General features: G+C 45.3%; 1 protein-coding gene across 4 annotated transcripts in view; it reads left to right on the forward strand.

Annotated features, from left to right (window-relative positions):
* Positions 1-7,936: 7,936 nt before the first annotated feature.
* The window catches only part of PPP2R5D (protein phosphatase 2 regulatory subunit B'delta), a 64,061-nt gene continuing 47,579 nt past the window's right edge, over positions 7,937-24,418 (forward strand). For all 4 annotated transcript variants that reach the window (XM_079968699.1, XM_079968702.1, XM_079968700.1 and 1 more), the window contains exons 1-2: positions 7,937-8,082; positions 12,924-13,049. In XM_079968699.1, the coding sequence (XP_079824825.1) occupies positions 8,056-8,082; positions 12,924-13,049 (153 nt within the window). In that variant the 5' untranslated portion in view covers positions 7,937-8,055. The remainder of the gene's footprint in view (positions 8,083-12,923; positions 13,050-24,418) is intronic.

The raw sequence follows: 24,418 nt of genomic DNA on the forward strand, positions 1-24,418 counted from the left end.
TCCTGTTTTAAATGATAATGGACTAAATTTACCTTAGTCCGGTATGCCACACACTCCACAACACCTCCTCCTCCAAATGTTTTTCCCACAATAACACTGTAAGAGTTCCCTGCAGTTATTTATAGAGCTGAGCTGGGGATAGGCAAACTGAAACAAACTCCTAGCAATAGTTGAATCAAACCTGAATCCCTGTGAAATGCTGCTGTTAATGGCAGAGAATACTGGTGAATTGTTGATGGAATCAGAACTGAATGCTTTTATTGTGTTTTGCAATGCAGCCTGATCCTGTACATAATTTCTCAGCGGTAAGCCCCATATTTCAATGAGACATACAAGCATGTAAGTTACCATAGGACTGAAACCATAAAAGCTAATAATTGCCCTCTGTGCTCATTATTGCCCATCATTAATATCTAAAGCCAGGTGCTGAATGTAACTAAAGCCTCAAGTACTTGTATAGCCAGGACTAAAAAGGAAAATATATGTGCAATTTGAATCTGGCCAAAGAGAGCTCCAGGGGAGCTGCTGTTTCTTCTGTGGACTGATGCTGCTTTAAAATTAGTAGAGCCCATCTGTGTCCCTACTTGCTGCCCATCTGATCAATCTAGGCAATTGTAAATAAATATATAGGGTTGTTTTTTAAAAAAACAACAACCACAGGTTTCCTGTACTCCTTTTCCCAACAATAGAAATTATTCTGTAAGGTTGTCCTGGAACTTCTTAGTCCTTGAGACAGTGGGAAGTTTGAATAATTATGACAAAACCATTGTGTTGTGCAACTAAGCCTCGCCTCAAACTGCAAAAATCTGGGTTGAATCATCATCTCTCTGCTTAACCTGCCTCAGAGAGTTGCTTTAAGGATAAAATGAGAGAAGTGTATGCTGCCTTAAGGTCCTCAAAGGATGTGCAGGGAACAAATCAATTGCTACCTCCCCTGCTTCAGATTTTCCCATGTTCAAGCACTTCCTTCTTTCTTCCTACCATAACATGTACATTGTTTTGCTTTCCCCATTGCATTCCTTGCTCTGTGCTGGGAGGGGGATGGAATCAGCAACCTTCCAGATACTCAAAACAAAAAAAATTCCTTCCAGTAGCACCTTAAAGACCAACTAAGTTAGTTCTTGGTATGAGCTTTCGTGTGCATGCACACTTCTTCAGATACACAGATACACAGATACACAGTGTGTATCTGAAGAAGTGTGCATGCACACGAAAGCTCATACCAAGAACTAACTTAGTTGGTCTTTAAGGTGCTACTGGAAGGAATTTTTTTTTGTTTTGACTATGGCAGACCAACACGGCTACCTATCTGTAACTGCTTCCAGATACTGTTGAAATTCATATTTCATCATTGCAAGTTAACATGGCCAATGGACAGGGATGATGGGAGTTGTAGTCCAACAGCATCTGGAGGGCCAGAGGTTCCCCATACCAGCCCCTGGCAATCAGAACAAAAGGTTGACACCATTTCTTATTACAATGCTCGAGGCTAAAGTTGAGGATCTATCCAAGGAAATAAGGCCATTCAGGTGCAAGTATTTTTGGAAGGGCTGTGGACAGCAGCCAAAGCCATTTACGCTCCCCTAAGGTATTCTGTGGCCTGCTGAGCTGTCTACATTGCTCTGTGTATCCATTCCCTTCAGTGCTCCATTTATTATTGCTCAGTAGTCATGTCAAGTCTTGGCAAGAAGCGACATTTGCCATTTTGCTTCCCAAACATAATTATTTTAAATTGGAAGGGGAAGGAAAGCTAGAATACATAGTGATGCCAAACTGAAGGAAATAAAGGAGGTGGAAATCTTCACGAAACAAAGCAGGACAAAAATAAAAGAGCAGATGTCTAACGGTCTGCCAGTGGGGGTTGGGCAAATATTGTGAAACTGGAAACTATCCAAAATGTCTAATTGAGGTCATTATGGAACCTACCACGCGGCAGTCCTTATTTCCATGGTAATATTTTAGGTTGGCTTTTCTTCAGTATTGTCCAAAGTTCGTGTTGTTTTCCATTTGTACTGGTTTAAATACTTAAAAGGGAGGTAAGAGAGAGAAAGAAAACAACAGCCCCAACTTGGAGCAAATTTCCAATAGAACTGGGCTAACAAAGTGAAGCACAGACTGATTCTCTATGCTTATAAGGCTGTTACTCCTGTAGCTCAAAATAAACCTATGGTATATTATGAGTAAAGAGTAGGCCCTTTCTTATTTTATAAGAAGAGCCCTGCTGGGGTCCAGCATCCTGTTCTCACACAAGCAGGACCCAAGCACAAAAGCACTCTCCGCTCCTGCAGTTTCCAGCAACTGGTATTCAGAAGCATTGCTGCATCTTAACTGTGGAGATAAAGCACAACCATCATTAACAGTAGACATTGATACTCCGCCATGAAGATCTCCAATCTTTATTTTTTTTTAATCACCCAAGTTGGCGGCTGTCACTGCTTTACTCACTATAATAATAATAATAATAATTATAATTATAATAATTATAATAATTATTATTATTTATACCCCGCCCATCTGGCTAAGTTTCCCCAGCCACTCTGGGTGGCTTCCAATCAAGTGTTTAAAACAATACAGCATTAAATATTAAAAACTTCCCTATACAGGGCTGCCTTCAGATGTCTTTTAAAGTTAAAGTTTTAACTCTGATCCATGAAGAAGAATTTATTTGTCCTGAATTTTCCCACATTTAGCTTCATTGGATGTCCATAGGTCCTAGTGTTATAAGAGAGAGAGAGAAGCTTTTCTTTGTCTACTTTTTCCATGCCGTGCAAAATTGTATAAACTTCTGTCATGTCACCTCTTACTTTAAACCAAATAATAATAATAATAATAATAATAATTCCAAATGCTACAACCTTTCCCCATAGACAAATTGCTCCACTTCCTGGTCATTTTGGTTGCCCTTTTCTGAAACGTGTTATTATTATGTTCAATCTGATATGATTTAATTACAGTTTTTTAAAGTTTTATGTTGGTGTAACGAGGAAAGTATTTTCCGCTTTGAGATCCTAACCCTATACCACAGGACATTTAGAGGGGGAAATATAATGCAATATCTGAAAATAATGGTTTGGGCATTGGTGGCTGGAGAGAGGGGGAAGATACTGTTCACTGTGTGTTTTATTGTTGCCTATGTAATCCTCTTGGGATAGGTTTTTGAAAGAGATTCTTGTTTCTTTATTGGACAGTAGGAAATGATGATACAGTAGGTATGTATTGTAACCCACCCCTTTTACCAGGTTGCCCCAGCCACTCTGGGTGACTTCCAACAAAATATGAAAGGGCACAACAAAATTAAAAGCTGCTCAAAACAGGGCTGCCTTCAGATGTCTGCAAAAAGTCATATAATTGCTTTATCTCTTTGACATCTGATGGGAGGGCATTCCACAGGGTAGGTGCAACTGCTGAGAAGGCCCTCTGCCTAGTTCTCTGTAACTTCAGTTCTCACAGTGAGGGAACCGCCAGAAGGCCACTGAGCTGGACCTCAGTGTCCAGGCTAAACAATGGGGGTGGGGTAGCTCCTTCAGGTACACTAGTTGATTGATATACATACAGTAACATATTTAAAGTTTCTTAACCAATCAGATCAGACTAAAATGTACCTTACAAAATGGAGTAAAATGTGCTGGGGATCATCTGTACTTATATATCTCTTTCAGGCTGGTTATGCCCATATTTTTGTGTTGACCACAGGTTTTTAGCAAATAAATGTGACTAATTTATGACACAGACACCATCCTGGGAAGACACATCAGGCTGAATCCCCCTATCTAAAACCTCATTTAAATATCTACTAGAACCAAAGGGTAGGATTCCCTTGTCAATGGAAGTCATGCAGGACAATAGGGCTTTTCCTCCTCTCTTCCCCCTGCATCCCCCAAAATGGGCTCTAGGAGTGTTGGGAGAACCAGAGAAGCCTCAGCACTGGGAGCCAGCATGGTGTAGTGGTTAAGAGCGGTGGACTCGTAATCTGGTGAACCGGGTTCGTGTCTCCGCTCCTCCACATGCAGCTGCTGGGTGACCTTGGGCCGGTCACACTTCTTTGAAGTCTCTCAGCCCCACTCACCTCACAGAGTGTTTGTTGTGGAGGAAGGAAAAGGAGAATGTTAGCCGCTTTGAGACTCCTTTGGGTAGTGATAAAATGGGATATTAAATCCAAACTCTTCTTCTTCTTCAGCAGCAGCAGCAGCAGCAGCAGCAGCAGCAGCAGCAGAGGAAGGCTCGGAACCAAGGGAGTGGTTGTGGGGCACTAAGACAGGTCAGAGGATGACAGGTAGGGCAGAATGGTTGGATGCTGAACAAGCAACAGGCTTGAGTGAGAGAGAGGAAGAAGAGGCAGAAAGCACTGCAGGTGTAGGACAGGCAGCTGCAGAAGAGGTGGGGACTGAGGTTGCAACAGATTAATGATAATAAATAATAATGATGATGATGATGTTATTATTTATACCCTGCCCTTCTGGCTGGGTTTCCCCAGCCACTCAAGCTTCCCTCCTCCTTTGTCTCCAAGGGCATGAAGAGTTCAGAGAACAGACAGCACCTCCCCAATGACTGCTGGGAAAAGAACCAGATAGGAGGTACAGATTGTCAGTTCTGGCAACTGCTTTACCATGGCCAGTCTTGCCCATAGGTTTCTGTTTGTATTCTGTTTCCTTGAATAGATAAGCAACTTATTCTGATGCACCCTAGTCTCACATGCATGTCCATATTCCCTGAAACAACGCAGAATGCAGTTTACAAGACCTTCAATCCTTTTTATTATTATTAAGGGGCTGCGTGCTTAGAGATTGTGACACATTTGTCATACCTTATTATCAATTGGTGGCAAAGGCCTGGAATCTGGCAGTAGGAGAAAAACTGGCTGAATGCAACAGACAGCTAAGGGGAATGAAATAAAAAGGGCCTGTTTGATGGTACATGGCACCCATTTATAACCTATGTGATCTAATGAAGTGGTCTAAACCTTCCACCTGATTCCCAGAAATCTATCTGGCTTGATACAGTTCCAAGGCACCATTGGTCTTTGGGTTAGAGAACAAAAAAACTAAAGCAAAAAATGAGAAACACATTTTCTTTATTGAAAGTCCTGATAATGATCTCCTGATCTCTTCATTTTAGTTGTGATATAAGAGTTTGCTGATGATCACCCAGTGTTTATTTTGTATCCTTACTGCAGTATGATTGTTGATGTTTGTTTTATATTGCTCTGCTTGTTTATGTATCTCTTGCAAAAATAATTAAAACATTTAGGGTTTTTGTGTGGGGGTTTTTTTGTTTAAAAACACCTTATCGAGAACTGTCATTTTGTTTGGTTGAAATCTGGCTAGCAGATTGGTATGAAGTACAATAAAAGCTTTATGTCCTCCCTCCATTCAGTTTGAGAGCTTAGGAACTAAACCAGCAGTTCTTAAACCACTTTCCTACACAGATAATTCAAAATTGCTGGGGGGTCTCAGCTGACCACTTACCAAACTTTCCCCCCTCTTCAGCACTAGCATTATTGTCAAAACTATCACTATATTGTGAAAATCACAGCCCCAGGCTGGGGCACTGAGAATGGTACCTTTAACTGGCAGATTTCATGGGGGAAATTAGTACTGTTATAAAAATCACAGATCCTAAACCAGGGCTTTGGTCCCCTCTTTGATAAATCTAGCCTGTGTCAAAATGGCCTAAATTTCCACTATCAGGAACAAATAAATCAAGTGCAGATACCCTAAACTCTTCCAAAATATTTCTGTGGACCACCTGAATGGATCTTGTGCTCCATGGGATAGTTGCTTTGCAGGGTCAGACCTACATCCAGTTTTAAGCATATTTATAGAAATGTAAATGCCATATTTTCTTCCTGGTAAGTATGCTGAAGAGTCCTGGTTTGAGGCCCATCTAAAGGCATTTTGACAGCACCCATTCAAGCGTCCCTGTGAAGCTCTTAAGTTGGGTATGATGAAGCTACCGGTAATTGCTACTTAGGTTGAGTCTAGGAAACTTCTATGCACCTCTCGTGACTAGTAGCCATTGATAAGCTTATGAACATTGATTCATCTAATTCTAAAGAAAGCCATCTATGCTAGTGTATATCACCACATCTGTCAGCAATTAATTCCATCAATTAATTATGCATTGTGCAAACAAGTCATTTTTAAAATTCCTGAAATTAGCAACCAAAGCTGTAATCCTATGCACATTTTAAGATGTTACCATACCCCACTGAATTCAGTACAGCTTGCAGACTCTGGCCGCACATTTTACTCTATTTTCACAGGGAAGGAGGAATAAGTTTACTCACTTTCTCCATCATTTTATAAAACTCTACCATGTTCCTCCTTGGATAATATTTTTTTCCTAAAATAAAAGCTCCAGCCCCATAAGCCTTTTTTTGTAGCAAGGCTGTGCCAACTCTCTACAAGCTTTTAAGCAGTCCTCACTTGAAGACACACTTGTTCATTGCTGCTTTTATGGAATGCTTTTAACTGAGCTGCTAAAATAGTGGTGCTGTTTTCTTCTGACTATATTGTTTTATTATTGTACTGGGCAACTTGCTGCAGTTTGTACATACTATTTTAAGGTTACTGGGAGTTTTAAAGTTTGTTATGTTGTTGCTGCATATTTCAGAATATTTTCCTGGAAAATGGTTCAATTTTTTTTTATTTTTTTTGCCTAGTCCTAGATATTGATCAGACAATAGAGTGCAAGTCTTTCTGTCTCCCCTCAGAAGCAAGTCACATTGCTTTCAGTGGCACTTACTCCCAGGTTAAGCGCCAATTGGATTGCAGCCTTGCTTTGTTGGGGCACCCATGTTTGCATTCATATCTGGATCCACTGGAAATGTCTTTAACTGCATCAGGATAGTGGATTGTGGATCTTAAGTGCTCTTGTTTGTTACAGTTTATATTCTCTTTTCTCCAAGGAGCTCAGAGCTAAATACTGTACCCAACTCACTTCTAGTCCGTTGTGTTTAGGATTTCAGCCTTTTCGTTTTCACTTTCATTCTTTCCTGACAAAGTTGAGCACAAACCAGCCAAAGCTAAGCTAACTTAAGCCCCATCAGTTTCAACAGGAATGTTAAGCAGCGCTTAAACTCTCTCATGTGGGTCTACTGAAATTTTAAATAGGTCCTGAATTATTGTTCCGGTCCTCTCTCAATTTTATTTTCTCTGACGGACTGTGGATCTTGAGTAGGAGTTGGGCTGTATAACCCCCATTTTCCTAGAACAGTCTTCAATTGTTATTATTATTTTAAAATCTGTTTTGCGGTTCCTCCTATTGTTGCATTTAAAAAAAAAAAATTGCCGCTTCATATAATAGCAGAACCTCGTACTTGAAGGAGCAGCGACCGACACATTCTTAATGGCTGGCACTTTTTAAAAGTGTGTGTGTGTGTGTGCATGTGCAAAGAATTATAACTGCAATGCAGTTGCCATTCTTTGGGAGCAGCTTCATTCACGGCAACCTTTCACTTCGTGGGGTTGCCTTCTCCATCGGCGTTTCTCCTTGACAATGACACAGAAAAGAGACACACAGAGAGAAAGAAAGAGGCCTGCACGCTGCACTACCCCCGTTGGTCCCTTATTTCCCAAAAGGGCGCCCAGTCGCGGCACCCACACCCTTCCAACTTATTCAAAGCAGCCATGGTGACCTATATCCATAATCCGGCAGCCCCTCCACCCCGAGCAGCCGGCGGCAGAGAAGCCCCCTCGCCCCCCTTCTCCTCCTCCTCCTCCTCCTCTTCCAATCCCACCCGCTTTCCCCACAACCGCGGCGGCGCCTTTTTGCAAAACCGGCAGCGGCCTCCTCCCGCCCTCCCCAGCTGCCCTTCAAACCGGCCCTCCAATGGCAAAAATCGGCGCGGCCGCCGGCGGCCTATGAAGCGCAAGCAGCGAGGCGGTTGCCAGGCAGGTTGGGCCGAGCGGGTCCAATCGGGGGCTCACCCAACCCAGCGCAGAGGAGGGAGGGAGGAGGAGGCGGCGGCGGCGAGGAGAAACCGAGGGAGGGCGACGAGAGGAGGCCGGGCCGGCGGCGGCGGGAGAGGCCGAGCGAGCGCTTTCGAGGTCCGGGATGCCCTACAAGCTGAAGAAAGAGAAGGTGAGCGAGCGGGGGGCGGCGGCGCCCCGGGGCCGGCCCACCCCCCATCTCTCTCTGGCGCCACCCCGCCCCAGGGCCGGGGCGGTGGGGTGGGCGGGAGCGCCCGGGCGCCAAAGCCTTTCCCGGGGCCTGGCGGCATCCGAGCTCGGAGCCTCCGCCCGTAGTGGAGCCGCCGAGGGGGCCGAGGACGCGGGCAGGAAGCAGCTGCACTTGCAGCAGCCCGGGGCTTCGACGCAGGATCCGTGTGCCTGTGCAACACACACACACACATCCAGGACGAGCAAATCAGTGCACACACACCTGCAGGTCTAGGTTTGCAACACACACACACACACACACACACACACACGTATGTATATCCTATGTAGGAAAGGGCGCACTGGCCAAACAATGCACCACATATTTGTTATTACCCCTGAGCACGGGCCTCTTGGGTTAAGCAAGCGCGCACACACACACACACACACATCTTTATATCAATATCTGATTCACATATATATAGGGAAGGTACTGACCGGGCAACGCACAGCATATTTGTTACTACACTCTCAGCATACACAAACAAACAATGTATCTGTATCTACATCTAATGCATATATATAGGGTGGGGGGAGGACGCACAAGCCAGACAATGCACAGCATATTTGTTATCCGTGCGTTAAGCATACACACAAAGCACACAAACACATATGTCTTTCTATCTGTCTTTTAAATCTAATTGCAGGAAAAGATGCCCTGGTCAGACAATGCACAGCCCGTTTGTTGTTAACTGCCTCTGAGCACGGGCCCCCTGAGTTAGGCGCGCACACGCGCAGGCAGACAAGCACCCACACGGGGGAGAAAATGTCCGCACTCGTGCAGGAGCCTTGCACCTGGGGAGAGGCGGGCTGAGGAGGGTGGCGGCGGCGGCGGCGTAACACAAATGTGCTGACGGGCAAGAGGCCGTTGCATCCTGGACGGGGTGGAAGGGGAAATGCATAGGCCGAGAGTAAGGCGAGGGGGGGGGGAAGGAGAAGAGGCGATCGCAGCATGGTGCATAGGCAAGCGCCGTTGCATGGCACGGACGGGGGGGGGGTTGGGTTGGGTTGGGTTGAGTGCTTGCTTGCTTGCGGAGAAAGAGGGAATCTAGTAGTGACGGTCTCCGTGGCAGTTCCGGAGGCGGGGGGGGGGGGGAACCCAACACGGATCTGGGCCTGGGCGTCCTAGAATGCAGTGTGCGCGCACCGATAGCGGAGGATGCGCTGCGCTTCTTTGTATGCTTCCTTCGCGTCCATCGCTTCCGGTTCGGGGGCTCCCTGTGCAGGCGTGTGCGCGATGCGCGCGTGTGTGTGTGTTGGTGTTGCATTCGGAGGTCAGACAAGCACAATAGGCCTCACACTTGTCTTGCCATGCAGCAGAGGGAGGCCTAAGGACAGATTGCTCCCTTTAAATCGGACCCTTGCGTTTCAAGCACAAAGTTATGGAAAAGAGCACACAGTCATTGTTGCCTTTCGCAGTGCATCACAACCACACCTAAGTGGCACCGGGGCAAATGCAGATTTAGGCAAGCGGCGGGAGTGGAAGTGGGGCAAATTCAAGGCCCATGTAGAAAGGCACTGCCGATATGATATTTAGGAAGGATGTGTGTGCATGTGCATGTAAAGATGTAAAGAGGAAGAATCTTGGAAAAAAAGGTTTGATTGTGTTATTTTGTGCAGGGCACAGAGTTCCGGTGTGCGCTATGTGCAAATGTAGAGGAGGCTGTATAGGTAGTGTAAGCACCTGGTGGGTCTCTGGGTGTTAAGTGGGAGTGCACAGAGAATCCTGTGCAGACACTGGCCAGGCATTTGTGCATAACTTTAAGGGGATAGAAGACAGAACTCCTGTGAACTGCTGTACACTGCAGAAGTATGCAGAACACAAATAAACCTGCAGAGTCTAGGATTCGGAGCAGAGTCTGAAAGACTTAGCACCCCAGAAGTAATGTGCAAATTCATGTAACATGCAATGTAGGCGTGGCGCCTCTGTGCGACATACGACATGTGGCACAAATGTGTGGATCAGTTGCAGAGAGGAAGTATGCAGAGTGGGGCATGTTGGCATGCTGAGCTAAAGGTTCATGAGTGCAACATTCCTGCTAGTGGAAGTGGACATGCATTGCATAGGGAAGGCTGCATGTTCAATTTCCAGAAGCTCTTAGTAGGGCCAAGAAAGACTTCTATCTAAACCCTGGAAAACAGCTGCCAGGCTTTAGATGGCTTTGAACTTAGAACAAGACCTGTTCCTGTGTACTAATGTTCACCTTCATGAAGCAGGAACATGTAAATAATAATAATTTTCTTATACCTCACCAGTGTTCGAAACTCCCATTGTCCTAGGCTCATTTTGTGACAGGGAATTTCATTAGCACGAGCCTTTTCTGAGCTCTGGGTGCAGCACTGTCCCTAAAATTTCATATTAAAACTGCAGAGTGGAAGGAAAGGAGGACCTTTTTTCTGCCTCCTCACTTCCAGCTACTCTCCGAAGACTGGAGAAGAGACCCTCTTAAGAATATTAGGGGGGTGGGCAGGGGAAGGACTGGACCCTGCGAAAAATGAACATAAAGTTTTAGCTGCAGTTCATTCATTTTCAGCTTTCTATTCTTGTTATTAAAAAAGTGTGCCTAGACATTACGCTGTTGTGTCCATAACCTAGATTTAAGGTGCCATTTAGCTCCTAGCTTCATATCTTAGTTTCTAACACTGTACCTACCCCACCCATCTGACTGGGTTGCCCCGGCCACTCTGGGCGGATTCCAGCAATATACGGGGGGGGGGGACCTCACATCAAGCATTAAAAGCTTCTTGAAACAGGGCTGCCTTCAGATGTCCACGAAAAGTCATGTAGTTGTTTATCTGTTTGACATCTGACTAGAGGGCGTTCCACAAGGCGGAACCGAGAAGGCCCTCTGCCTGGTTCCTTGTAACATCACTTCTCGCAATGAGGGAAGGGCCAGAATGCCCTTGGAGCTGGTCTTCAGTGTCCGAGCCGAATAATGGGGGTAGAGACACTCTTTTAGGTATACAGGGCTGAAGCTGTTAGGGCTTTAAAGGTCAACACCAGCACTTTGAATTGTGCTTGGAAACATACTGGGAGTCAATGTAGATCTTTTAGGACCAGTGTTCTATGACCCTGGTGGCTGCTCCCAGTCACCAGTCTAGCAACTGCATTTGGGATTAATTGTAGTTTCCAAGTCACCGTCAGAGGTAGTTCCTGGTTCCGATTTAAATGAGAGGTATAATCCACATACTGATGAACACTCAGCCCAAATCTCCTGATGATCTCTCCCACGTTTTATTTGAGCAGTGGATATGGACCTAAAGGCACAACACAGAATCTCTTCACAATACAGTGGTACCTCGGGTTATATACGCTTCAGGTTATATACGCTTCAGGTTACAGACTCCGCTAACCCAGAAATAGTGCTTCAGGTTAAGAACTTTGCTTCAGGATGAGAACAGAAATCGTGCTCCGGCGGCGGCAGTGGGAGGCCCCATTAGCTAAAGTAGTGCTTCAGGTTAAGAACAGCTTTAGGTTAAGTACGGACCTCTGGAACGAATTAAGTACTTAACCTGAGGTACCACTGTATGGTTATAACAGATAACAGCAAAGGTTGTTAGGTTCATAGCAGGGGCAATCGGAATAAGGGCCACTAACTGATGGCTGATTCAGGACTTTAAATTGTGCTCCTATATCAAGTTTACTTTTCTGAGTATACTTTAATGTTTTACTGTTGCTATGGCCATTGGCTAATGCGAATAAAGTTTTATCTATCTATCTTCACAATATGGTTATCAAACACATGCATTTCACAGCAAAAAACAAAAGTGGTCCTGCAGCATGGATACTATTTGTTAATATTTCTATCCCACCTTTCCTCAGACAAGCCCGTTCTGCTCCCCATTTTATCCTCAAAGCAACCCTGCACCATAGACTAGTCTGAGAGTGAATGGCTGGCTCAAAGTCACCCAGCAAGCTTCATGGCTGAGTGAGAATTTGAACCCCGGCCTAGTCCTTGTCCAGTACTCTTAACCACTTGCTGCACAGGCTCACTAAAGCATCATTTTCCGCAGCAGCCCATCACATATGCCTTGGCGCAGGTCAAATTCCCTTGCGAAATATGTTTTAATACAACTGGTAAATGTATTTTCCTTACCTGTGATGAAGTTCGTTTAGATTGTAGCCTGTACACACTTGCCTGAGAGAGAGCCCCATTGAATTCTACCTTGGTCAGTACGGCTTCTGTCTGTGTTAGGGAGGAAAAAATAGGCCGAATACAGATTTTGTTGACTGTCCACACACCAGTTGAATGGAGCTCCCTCCCCGCAGCTTGAGAACCTCTTTTCAGTTTGTCCTCCAGTCTTTGTTCTCTGCCTGCATTGCAAACTGCTTTCTAAATAGCAGTTTACTAGCATTTGCTTGCTGTTGGCAGATAAGCCCTTTCCCATGGAGGGACTCGGCTGCTCTGGCTAAGGCAGAGAGAGCAACAGGCTGCAAAACAGGCAGCTGCGCCCCACCAGTGGGTGGGACTTCAATAGAGTCAGGTGCCCTTTTTAAAGGGAAGAGAATTGATCGTTCTAGCAGAAGCACTTGGATGATGATCAGTGTGTTTCCGTACACAGACCTTTCTCTTACGCCAGGAAGTTTGTGTCTCTTGGGCACCGACATGGAGAGCATGGTATAGGAGCCTATTTATGGGATGGTGTCCTCCTTTTCTGTCGGGGTTTCATGACGCTTGCCTCGCAGGATCCATGAACTTTGTTAAGCTGTTGGTAAAACAGTGCATCTGAATGTGCTTTTTTCCTGTTCCTTTTCCTCCTTAGGACCCTCCAAAGTCTACTAAAAGCACTACGAAAGCCAGTAGCAGCAGCGGCAGCAGCAGCAGTGGTGGTAGTGGTGGCGGCGGCAGTGGCAGTGGCAAAGATGGAGGCACGGAGAATTCAGAAGAGGTAGGATGCTGAAGTCATCTTTTGCATGATGTATGTTGCAGTCTGGTTGGCTTAGAGGAGCCTTCCCTGACACGGGGACCACCAGATATTTGGGAATGCAACTTCCATCAGCTCCTGTGCTGATGGGTTATTGTGAGATCAGAGAGGGAGAAGGGGATTGGTAAAGGAAGAATGGAAACCACCAGTAGAAATAAAAGCTCTACGCGAGCCGAAAAAGCATGTGAGAGGCTGCAGTATGTGGTGGTTTAGCATGTAGCATAATAATTAAGTGTCTGAACTATAAAATTCAAATCTACCGTTGGTGTTGGAACTCCTGAAATTACCGGTACTTCCATTCAAGCCACACAGCCTCAGCAGATTCCATTTCCTCATCTGAAACATGGTGATTATAATAATGATATACTGTACCTTATGTGGTTGTTTTAAGGATTGCAACAAAATCATATACATAAAACAGTTCGGACAATTAAAATTTTTGTATAAGTGTTGAATAGAATCCATCTATCAGGTTTTGGTAATTTGTGATTATTTCCTGAGCTCTTTTACCTACCCTCTTATTTAATTATAAAATATGGTTGTTTTAGATGAAAAATAGGCAGAAACTATTTTATGGGGTGTTGTTGTTTTTTTAATTAAGAGGCATAAAGGGTGAGAACTAAACCTTGTGGGAAAGGAACCGAACAGAAGACTAATCAAGTGTGTGTAGGGTAGATGGAGATTACCAAAATACCATTTTGGTGCACAGAATTAATGGCAGAGAAATTCAAGTGAAGGGTGCCATTCATGGAGCTGACTGTGGTAGAAAAGCATACAGGTTGCGGACTTGTTTTCAAAATCTAAAAGGAGATTTTGCATTGTTCTCTCTCCTTGAAATTCAAATAAGTGGCCATGCTGGTTGGGGCTGATGGGAGTTGTAGTCCAAAACATCCGGAGGACACCAGGTTGGTGAAGTTTGGGTTAAAGGGACAGCAGTGCTGCAGGATTTGAAGTACAAGGGTTCTTCTTCCCATGGTACAATGTGTGTATTGTCAAAGATGAGGATGCCTGTGTGGTAGTGAAGTTCTCTTAAGAGTTAATCCTTCGTTGAGGCTTCTTGATGAGGTTCTGGTAGATAAGGTTCCCCCTCCTTGGGGTCTGCTTCCATTTAGCACCGACACCTCAGCCTTAGAAAAACATGAGGTGCTCTTATTTTGGAATAAGAAACAAAGGTCCATTTAACGGTCACTTGAAGATAGGGCTAGAAAAATTCCAGTTGCTTTGTTGCTTGGGTTCTTAAACTCTTGATGCTGTCATCTAGGAATTGGAAAGGTCTGCAGGATCTGATAATAGCTTTTAAAAATGGAGGCCTAGGACTTGAAATTATTTTTCATCAGCTGTGAGTTTGGAAGAAGTTTTTTGTGTCTGAAGTCGAGAGTGCTCCAAAGATATATCCTTCAATCAATAGCTTTTAATAATTCAGGGCAACTCTGGAATAATAAAATTCTAGTACTGTACTAAAATATGTAAACACAATTGGGAATTCCATCTCGTGTATATTTGCTCATTGTGTCCCAAGTAGGAAGAGGAACACCATCCACTATGTTGGTCAGCAGATATCTTGGGGGTTTCCCACAACATGACCCAGGCAGGAGTCAGGCTAGCATTTCCTGAGTCAATGGAAGATTCCCGTTTTCCTACTTGAATGTGTTGGTGGTAGACCTCTCCTTCCCATTTTGAATCACAGGAGTCCTAAACATGAGCTTTTCAAGGTTAGATCCTTTTGATAATATTATTGATCACACCCGGGTTGCTGGTGGTGGGAGAAACTGTGGCTCTCCAGAAATAGTTGGACTTTTAGCTCCCGTCATCTGTGACCTTGGCCATTCTGGTTAGGAGTTGGGAGTCTACAAGTGCCCTTTCTTTGGATTAAACCAAACAATGTATTGTGGAAAGCTTTCCATCTCCTAATGGCAGTGAGGACAGGGTTATTGCTTTCCCCAAAGGTAGCTGGTTGCTCTCAGATGTAGTGGAAGATGCTGTCCCATAATTTTAGAAGACATCTGAAGGCAGCCCTGTTTAGGGAAGTTTTTAATGTCTGATGTTTTATTGTATTTTTAATATTTTGTTGGAAGCCGCCCAGAGTGGCTGGGGAAACCCAGCCAGATGGGTGGGGTATAAATTATTATTATTATTATTATTATTATTATTATTATTATTATTATTATTAGTGTTGAAGTAAGATTCAGCTTGGGGTGGGCAGAGAGGGTTATTGGTTTGTTCCTGTTCTTCTTGTTATTATGCATTTTGTGTTTTTTATCTTGTGTTTTTATGTTGAGATCTACAGATGAAGGGTGGTATACAAATTTAATAATCATCACCATCTCTGGTTGCAGAAACAGACTTTTTATTGGCTTGAGGTAGAGTAGGGTGAAGAAAGGGACTGAGTAAGCACCGGGAAATGCCTCTCTTCTTGTATTGAAGATTTACTGTAAGTCCTAACATTCAGGGACAAGAGCCCCATTCATATAATGTAGGAACGCTTATTCACAGATATGTATATTTGTGGGCATCAAGGCCATATTCACAGCATACATTCGAAGTTCTGTGATACCACTTTGAACAGTCACAGCTGTCTCCCAAGAATTATGGGAACTGCAGTTTGTTAAGGGTGCTGAGAGTTGTTGGGAGAGCCCTATTCCATTTCAGGAGCTACAGATCCTGGTTTAGCAGTTAATATCTCTCCACAGGGAACTCTTGAGAATTGTAGCCTTATGAGGGAATAGGGGCCTCCTAATAACTGTCAACACCCTAAACCAGGCTTCCTCACCCTCGGCCCTCCAGATGTTTTGAGACTACAATTCCCATCATCCCTGACCACTGGTCCTGCTAGCTAGGGCTCATGGAAGTTGTAGGCCAAAAACATCTGGAGGGCCGAGGTTGAGGAAGCCTGCCCTAAACAAACTACAGCTCCCACAGGTTTTGGGTGGAAGCCATGACGGTCTAAAGAAGTATCAAAGTTCTTTAAATGTATGGTGTGAATGTGGCCGAAGACAGAGGGAATAAAATGAGAAAGTGAGGTCAGGCTGCTGAAAATATTTTAGGCTATCATACAGACCCCACTTATCTGGGAGTAAGCCCCATTGAATTAATTGAGATTTACTTCTGAGTAGACATGGTTAGGATTGCAGCCATAGTCTTTTTTAGATGCCACCAGGCACTCTTGTCATATTTTTTGTTGCACCAGAATACATCTACCCTTGTGGCATTGATTAAAAGTTGCTAATGACGTTGGCTTGAGTTATTTCAAACTATCAGTAAATAATGTTCTGTTGCGCTAGCATGGCTATTACTATTCAATGAAACAACAGCTCTAGTTTTCACACAGCCTGCTAAAAAAACAATGCCGATGCAGTTTCTGAAAGCATAGTTGTGAGTGTGTGACACCTAAGAATGTGCTAAGCAATTGTGAGCATCCTGGAAGCAAGTGTAAAACTAACTTGAGGCTTTCCGTTAATTTTGGCTGAGAAGCTGTTGCTATGCCCCAGCAGTTGGCATGAAAGAATTGGGGGTGTCAGCTTTTACCCTCTCGAGTAGGGCTGGAAAAAAATATTCCAGATTTCCTAGGTTGCCCTAACTTAACTGTTTAGGAGCCTAGCACTAAAGCTCATGGCAAAGTCATGTGGCTCAGGAATCCCTATTTTTCCGTACTTGGGATTTATCCCATTCTTCCTCCATATTGGGGAAGGCATGGAAGAAAACCTGCAAAGTGTTCAGCAGCTTGCATCCATTAGCAAGATGTTCTTTGGGCTGAAAATAATTAGAATAGCAAATGGGCCAGAGATGCTCAGAAGCTGTCCTCTATTCCTGCTATGTTGGAGCTGGGCAGCAGTCACACCCTAGCAAAGAATGATCTTTAGTTCCTTCTAATGGGTGTGCATCTCTCATAGAGGTGAACCCGGCAGTTACCAGAGCAATCAGATGCTAAAATATAATGTCTGTGTGCAGGCTTTTAATGTGCAGTGATCTGGACACAAACCAAGAACTCCGTTGTCTCGCTCCCATAGAGGGCAGGGCACATTTTCAGTCTGCATTGCTTTTTGATGCCTTCTTGATGGAATTCTGGTCGCAGAGCAGAGCAGAAACAGCAGCCCTCTGAAACTACTGACCTAATCAAAGCCCGCTTAAAATAAAGAAAAGGGCCTGTGCCCTACATGCAATTCAAAGCCAGCCTTGTAGGTGTAAATCTGCAAGTCCTTTCAATGGCAGCTGTTGCACCAATGCGTAACCAAACTCATGCAATGCACATTTAATAATGAGTTGGTTCTTTATCGGATGCCTTCTGATGCACAACCAGCATCCTGGTATGGTTCGTTTGCCAGAATCTCTCTGAGGTCTGGACTGGTGTTGCTACTGAACAATCCCGCCCTGCACCATTCCTGATGTGCATCAAGATGTTCCTTGTAATTCCTCTCCTATGTCAGATCTGCCGCTGCCAAAGGTACAACACTAGTCGTACAAATGGAAGCCACACCCGTTATCTCCTGCAAGTACAGACTTATTGCTTACATAGGCTGATGGGGCATGTCTTCCTTAGGCAAAACTGATTGCAGGTTTCCACCTCTCTCCTCCAAAATAATTTGTCTTTCAGTTACTTCCCATGCAAAGGATAAATTTAGGTATTTGAGGTGTGAAAATCATCATGTGTGCAAGCTGATACGTTCTCTCATTGAAACTAATTATTGCAGCAGCGGCCTTTAGCTTGTAGTTGCTTCCAGTGTGCAGGGCAGGATCGTGTTTTTGCTCAAACAAGTAAAGTTAAAATTCTGCATCAACAAAAGTTCAGTTCTGCAATGTCCATATGCCAGGGCAAAAATGAGCACACTTGCATAATTTCCCTTGTTTAATTTATTCCCCATTTCCGTGTTACTTAATTTATCCTGGTTTTTCTCGTTAGGAAGTGGGGATGGACAAAAAAGAAGGCACTGGACTCCTGTTTTTCTCCCCCCACCTAGCCAACCAAGCTTAGGAAGTCTTTGTTTATCAATTCTCCGGCTGCTGAGATTTCAGGAGGCATTAACCACACACTTTCAAGCATGCCTTTCCAGCCATAAGAACAGGAAGCTTGTCCGCTCCTTTTATGAATACTGAGTTTTTGTGGGAGCAGAATAAGCAGTACCATGTTAATCCTGAATCCAGTACCATGTTCTGTGTTTCTGATGCATTGCATCACACCCACTGCCCTTCTTGGAGCTTTACTTGAGAGCCAGTGTGGTGTAGTGGTTAAAAGCAGTGGACTCGTAATCTGGTGAACCAGGTTCGCTTCCCTGCGCCTCCACATGCAGCTGCTGGGTGACCTTGGGCTAGTCACACTTCTCTGAAGTCTCTCAGCCCCACTCACCTCACAGAGTGTTTGTTGTGGGGGAGGAAGGGAAAGGAGAAAGGCTCATATAACACCATATAACACCGGTCTTGAAAGACCTACATTGGCTCCCAGTACGTTTCCGAGCACAATTCAAAGTGTTGGTGCTGACCTTTAAAGCCCTAAACGGCCTCGGCCCAGTATACCTGAAGGAGCGTCTCCACCCCCATCGTTCTACCCGGACACTGAGGTCCAGCACCAAGGGCCTTCTGGCGGTTCCCTCACTGCGAGAAGCCAAGTTACAGGGAACCAGGCAGAGGGCCTTTTCGGTAGTGGCGCCCTCCTTGTGGAATGCCCTCCCACCAGATGTCAAAGAGAACAACAACTACCAGACTTTTAGAAGACATCTGAAGGCAGCCCTGTTCAGGGATGCTTTTAATGTTTGATGTATCATAGTATTTTAATATTCTTTTGGAAGCCGCCCAGAGTGGCTGGGGAGGCCCAGCCAGATGGGCGGGGTATAAATAATAAATTATTATTATTATTATTATTATTATTATTATTATTATCATGTAGCAGGTGATGTGCGAAGGATATTTGCCTGACATCTTGGAGAGCTCCTCGCAGCTAGACACCAATGTGATTTGGGGAAGTTTCCTATCCTCCAGCTCTGCAGGGCAGAGAACTGGCAGCCCTAATATAGATGCCGGAAGGAACAATTAGAAATGAGCTGCTCCAGTTTGCAAAGAGAGAAGCAGAGGTGGTGATAGAGAAACCCACAAAGTTCTTTTTCCAACAACACTAATAAAATTATCTCTCCGTATGGCAATGAATTTCAAACACTTGGGGGGCAGGCCCCAGTGTCAAGTGCTGCTCAGAAGTCTACATAAGAAGAGCCCTGCTGGCCAGGTCAGTGGCCTATCTAGGCATGCAATCCTTGGAGTGACCAGTCAGATGCCTGTGGAAATCCCACATACAGGATATAAGTGCAACAGTGCTCTCCCTTCCAGCAGCTGGTATACAGGAACATGCTGTCTCTAGCCACCAATAGCCTAAAGGGTAAAGGGACCCCTGACCATTAGGTCCAGTCGTGACCGACTATAGGGTTGCGACGCTCATCTCGCTTTATTGGCCAAGGGAGCTGGCGTACAGCTCCTGGGTCATGTGGCCAGCATGACTAAGCCGCTTCTGGTGAACCAGAGCAGCGCACGGAAACACCGTTTACCTTCCCACCGGAGCGGTACCTATTTATCTACTTGCACTTTGATGTGCTTTCGAACTGCTAGGTTGGCAGGAACAGGGACTGAGAAACAGGAGCTCACCCCATCGCGGGGATTCGAACCGGCGACCTTCTGATCGACAAGTCCTAGGCTCTGTGGTTTAACTCACAGCGCCACCCGCGTCCATCTAATAGCCTTAAAAAAGGTAAAGGTAAAGGTACCCCTGCCCGTACGGGCCAGTCTTGACAGACTCTGGGGTTGTGCGCCCATCTCACTTAAGAGGCCAGGGGCCAGCGCTGTCCGGAGACACTTCCGGGTCACGTGGCCAGCGTGACATCGCTGCTCTGGCGAGCCAGAGCCGCACACGGAAACGCCGTTTACCTTCCCGCTGGTAAGCGGTCCCTATTTATCTACTTGCACCCGGAGGTGCTTTCGAACTGCTAGGTTGGCAGGCGCTGGGACCGAGCAGCGGGAGCGCACCCCGCCGCAGGGATTCGAACCGCCGACCTTTCGATCGGCAAGTCCTAGGCGCTGAGGCTTTAACCCACAGCGCCACCTGCGTCTAATAGCCTTACCCTCCGTCAATTTGCCTAGTCCTCTTAAAGTCTCCCATGCAGCAGCGGGTGCCTTGCAGTGTGGCCCTGATCCTTGAGGACATGAAATCCGCCCCTTAGTCTGAAGCACAGTTGTTGCTCAGAGCACACGGAGGGGTAATTAATTGCATTGCAGCTGCTTGTTCTTCCAGCTTCAGAAAGAGCATGAGCAGGTTGAAGGAACAGTGAGCAGACTTAAGAGTCGTTCCTGGAAATGACAAAACAAAGGGAATCAAGGCTGCTTAGGATGCTTCCTCGATGCTAAGTCAGACCATTGGTCCATCTAGCTGACTGGCAGCATCTTTCCGGGAATCTCTCACAGCCCTTACCTGGAGATGCTGGGGATTATACCTGGAGCCTTGCTCATCCAGAGCAGATGCTCATTGGCTGAGCTACAGCCCAGAGGTGCCCGTTGCTGAACCTCGTTGCTCTAAATGCTTGGATGCTCCCTGCCTTTCAGTAAAACGAAACAGAACAGCTCCTGTGCTTTCAAGATGCTAGCAGGTCAGGGAGATGGATTCTAGCCTAGACATGCTATGTTGCCCAGATCCTTTGTTGATTTCCTTTTAGTGGCTTTTGAGGGGAAAGCACTAGGAAAGCTCTCTATTCATTTTCAGGGCAAGCACAACTGAAGAGAACCTCACATAGTGGAAACAAGAACACACACAAACACACACACACATTTTAAAAGCAGGTCTAGAAAAGAAGAGTGGATGAAGACCCAAGGGAGGGGTGTGAGAGAGAACATTGAAAGAGGAAACATCAACATGGCAAAGGCAATTTCAAGAGCCAGTCCTGATACCAAAGTCTTGCAATGCTGGGACCTCAGAAATGAGAGATTTTGTTTAAATGTACTGTAAAGTGTGAAAAGGGACTGAGCCTTAAGCGTGGCAGGCCCTGTCTTGTGGAACTCACTGCCAGTAGAGGTTTGGCAGGAACCACCCTTCCATCCAGATTTCTTCTGTTTAGACAGGCCTTCGCAACATGAATTCTCTTTTTTTAGCCAATCAGTATTTATTGATGTTTTTATGCTGATTTTATTCTCCTGCGTTGTACTATTGTCTTGATTTTTTATGTATATAAAAAAGTGTGGATTATAAATATGTAGGTAAATTAAAAGAGAGAGAGCACTCTTTGCCAGAAGAACAAAGAGATACCCAACTTTACTGAATGGTCAAGCCTTGTAGTTGTCCACAGTGCAGTTCTTACAAGTGTGCTAGTTTTTATATGGAAGCGGGGATCATTCAGGTGTTTGATCGCTTCTGCAATCTAAGATGTCAAGCAAAAGATGCATTTCATGAGGCATCTGATTTTGTAGCTTGGCTCTATCTTTCTGTTAAAAAGCTGTGGTTCTTCCATCCCACTAGCCAGGAGTAGGAACGGTTACAGTAGTTCTTCCCACATAAGGAAGAATGAAGGATTCTGCAGACCTGTTCACTTATAAGACCCTGACAAAAAGGGCAGGAAATCCTAAGGTTCTGCTGCTAATGGCCCAGTCTTTTATCCTGCAATTCTACTAAAGCTACTTTTCATAGAATCATAGAATTGGAAGGGACCCCAAAGTCCATCTAGCCCAACCCCCTGTGATGCAAGGATACCTTCGCCAACCCCAGCCGCCCCCTTCCGACAACTTACCTTGGGATGCTAAAATGTAACGTGAGAAAGAAATCCTAAAAAGAGATATTCCGAACTCTCTTTGAGTTTCAAGTGTTTATTGCTTTGTCATTTTCAGAGTTGGAACAGAAGGCCGAAACTGGATGTGATGCTAAATTCGGCACTCGCTGCTCCCTCTTTATTTTAAAAAAGCAGCCGCTTGGCAGAGATAGGAATTTTCATCAGAACAACAGTGCGTGGGAAGAGGTTAAACCTTTCTTCTTGGCCGCCTTCTCCCCCTCCGGCTGCTATTAACCGCAAGAGGGAAGCTCCCATTCATGGAGGATAGGGCTTCTCAATGGCTACTAGCCCCCATGACCAGGTCAATGTTTCTCGGAATGTCAGTTGTGGGAATTGCAAGTGGGGAGAGAGTGTTGTGCTAAGGTCCTGCTTTCGGACTTCCCATAGCCACCTGGTTGGCCTCTGTGACAGACCAGGTTGTTGTACCAGCTGGGCCAGGCATCCCCAACCTGCGGCCCTCCACATGTTTTGGCCTCCAACTCCCATGATCCCTCGCTAACAGGACCAGTGGTCAGGGATGATGGGAATTGTAGTCCAGAACATCTGGACGGCCAAAGGCTGGGGATGCCTGAGCTGGGCCATTGGTCTTTTCCAGTGGGGAGTCTTCTTACGTTCCGCTGGTGCCAAAAAACCACGTTTCCTTCCATGCTAATGATAGCAGCCGTGGGAGGCGATTTTTATGGGAAATTTCGGCAGGGAAGGAAAGGTCCTGATGAAAATCATCCCTCCTTGTTGCCTGCTATTAGTGGCTTAAAAAAAATATGCAGCAGCAAGCATCACATATAGTTTAAGTCCAGAGAGAGAGAGAGAGAGAGAGACTCTCTTTTATTTCTTCTTGTCCTCAAAAATTGGGCGGGACAGTGTGCTTGTTTTTTAAGCCAGCAAACTCTGTGCAAGCACGTTTCTGACGAAAGCACAGCAATTCAGTTGCAGGAACTTCCAATAAGGCTGCTTGTTGCCTTTTAAATCTTCTGATCTCCTCTGGGCAAAACAATAAGAGGCTGTTTCTGCTTATTCTGCTGTCGCCAGGTGCTTCTAAACCAGAAATCTTCCAGGGGGCTCATATTAGTCATTATATTTTGTGGAGGTTTTGTTGAGGTTCGTTTGTCTGTGTGTTCTTCTTTTCTTCTTTTTTAAAAAAAACACTCCCAACTGACAGGCTGATACAACCTTTCTCTCTCTCTCTCTTTTTAATATACTCTATTCAAGATTCAGTGGAAGGATGCGCTGAGAAGTGGCACAGGGCCTCTTCAGACTTATAATGAACTGGCTGTGGTGAGATCCTGTTAATATTCAGCAGGCAGCGGGGGTGGGGTGGGGGCTGGCAAGGCGCCCCATGGCCCTTGTAAGAGAAGGGGGGAGCGAGGGCTGGGCAGCAGAAAAAGGGCCATCCATTTCCAAATGTCTTTTGGAAAGCATTGTTTTGTCCAGTTTGCTTCCCACAGAACTCTTTTTTCCCCCCCTGGTCCAGGGAATGCCTCCCCCATTTCCTATAGCTGCCATCCACAGCCTTTCTCTCTCCCCTCCCCACATCACATAGACCTTAAAAATGCTTTTCCTCCTCCCCCGTTGAGGGGAAAGAGGGGCTACACAAACCTGTAAGGAGAGCTTCCTGTTCTTTGAGCCTTTTTTTAAAATGCCATTTTTGAAACGTTTTGAATTAACCTGCTAAGGGTTGGATTTGGGAGGCGAGAAACGAACTTGGAGTGAATCCAGGGGGAAGTTCTGCCAGCCTTGCTAACTTAGCCTGTGTTGGCAAAACGAGGGCAGCATTTAGGAATGGAGTTCTGCTTCACTTTGAGTTATTTTTTCCTCTCTCTCTCTCCCTGTCTCTCCTGTTTCTAGGTGTCCTGCAGAATCCCCCCTCCCCTTTGATATATTTGTTTATACCAGCTCCAGTTTAATCTCCTCCTGCTTTCACATTTGCCAGGGCTCTGGAGAGAGAGGGCTGTGTGTGTGTGCGCGCACGCGTGTGTGTGTGCGTGTGCGCACGCGTGCGTACACACACACACAGCCATTCCTCATCTAGTTTCGTGTAGCCTTTTAAAAATTAAAATCTTGCTGAGTACAAAGGCAATTGCATCATTGCTTGCACAAAATAATAAAGTGTGCAGCTATAGCCGTATAAAATTCATTCATTCAATTCATAGTGCTCCCTTCCTCCCAAAGGGTGCATATTGCCACAATACTTTACATTCCAGAGCACAGTGAATCAACATCGTTCCAAAAATGCATTTGGTCGTCCGGTGCAAGCTCCCCTAAAGCGCGTTAACTTGATCATGGTCAAGATTGACCAGTATCTTTGAGCCTATCTGTTTCTTGCAGCACTTTATCAGCCTGGGCCTTGTCCTCAGCAAACAACTCTGATCCATTGGATTTTATCACCCCTGCGTTGATGTCTGGACGATGGACTCTCCCTCCCCTCCAGCTCCTCCTTCCCAGCCTCATTGTTAACGTCTCCATTCATTATTATGCTGCAAATCTATACTTTGCTCACTTCTTAAATCCTCTTCCCAATGTTACTCTGCCTTGGGCATTGGAACC

The sequence above is a fragment of the Podarcis cretensis genome, assembly GCF_951804945.1.
Source record: "Podarcis cretensis genome assembly, chromosome: 3".
Lineage (NCBI taxonomy): Eukaryota > Metazoa > Chordata > Lepidosauria > Squamata > Lacertidae > Podarcis > Podarcis cretensis.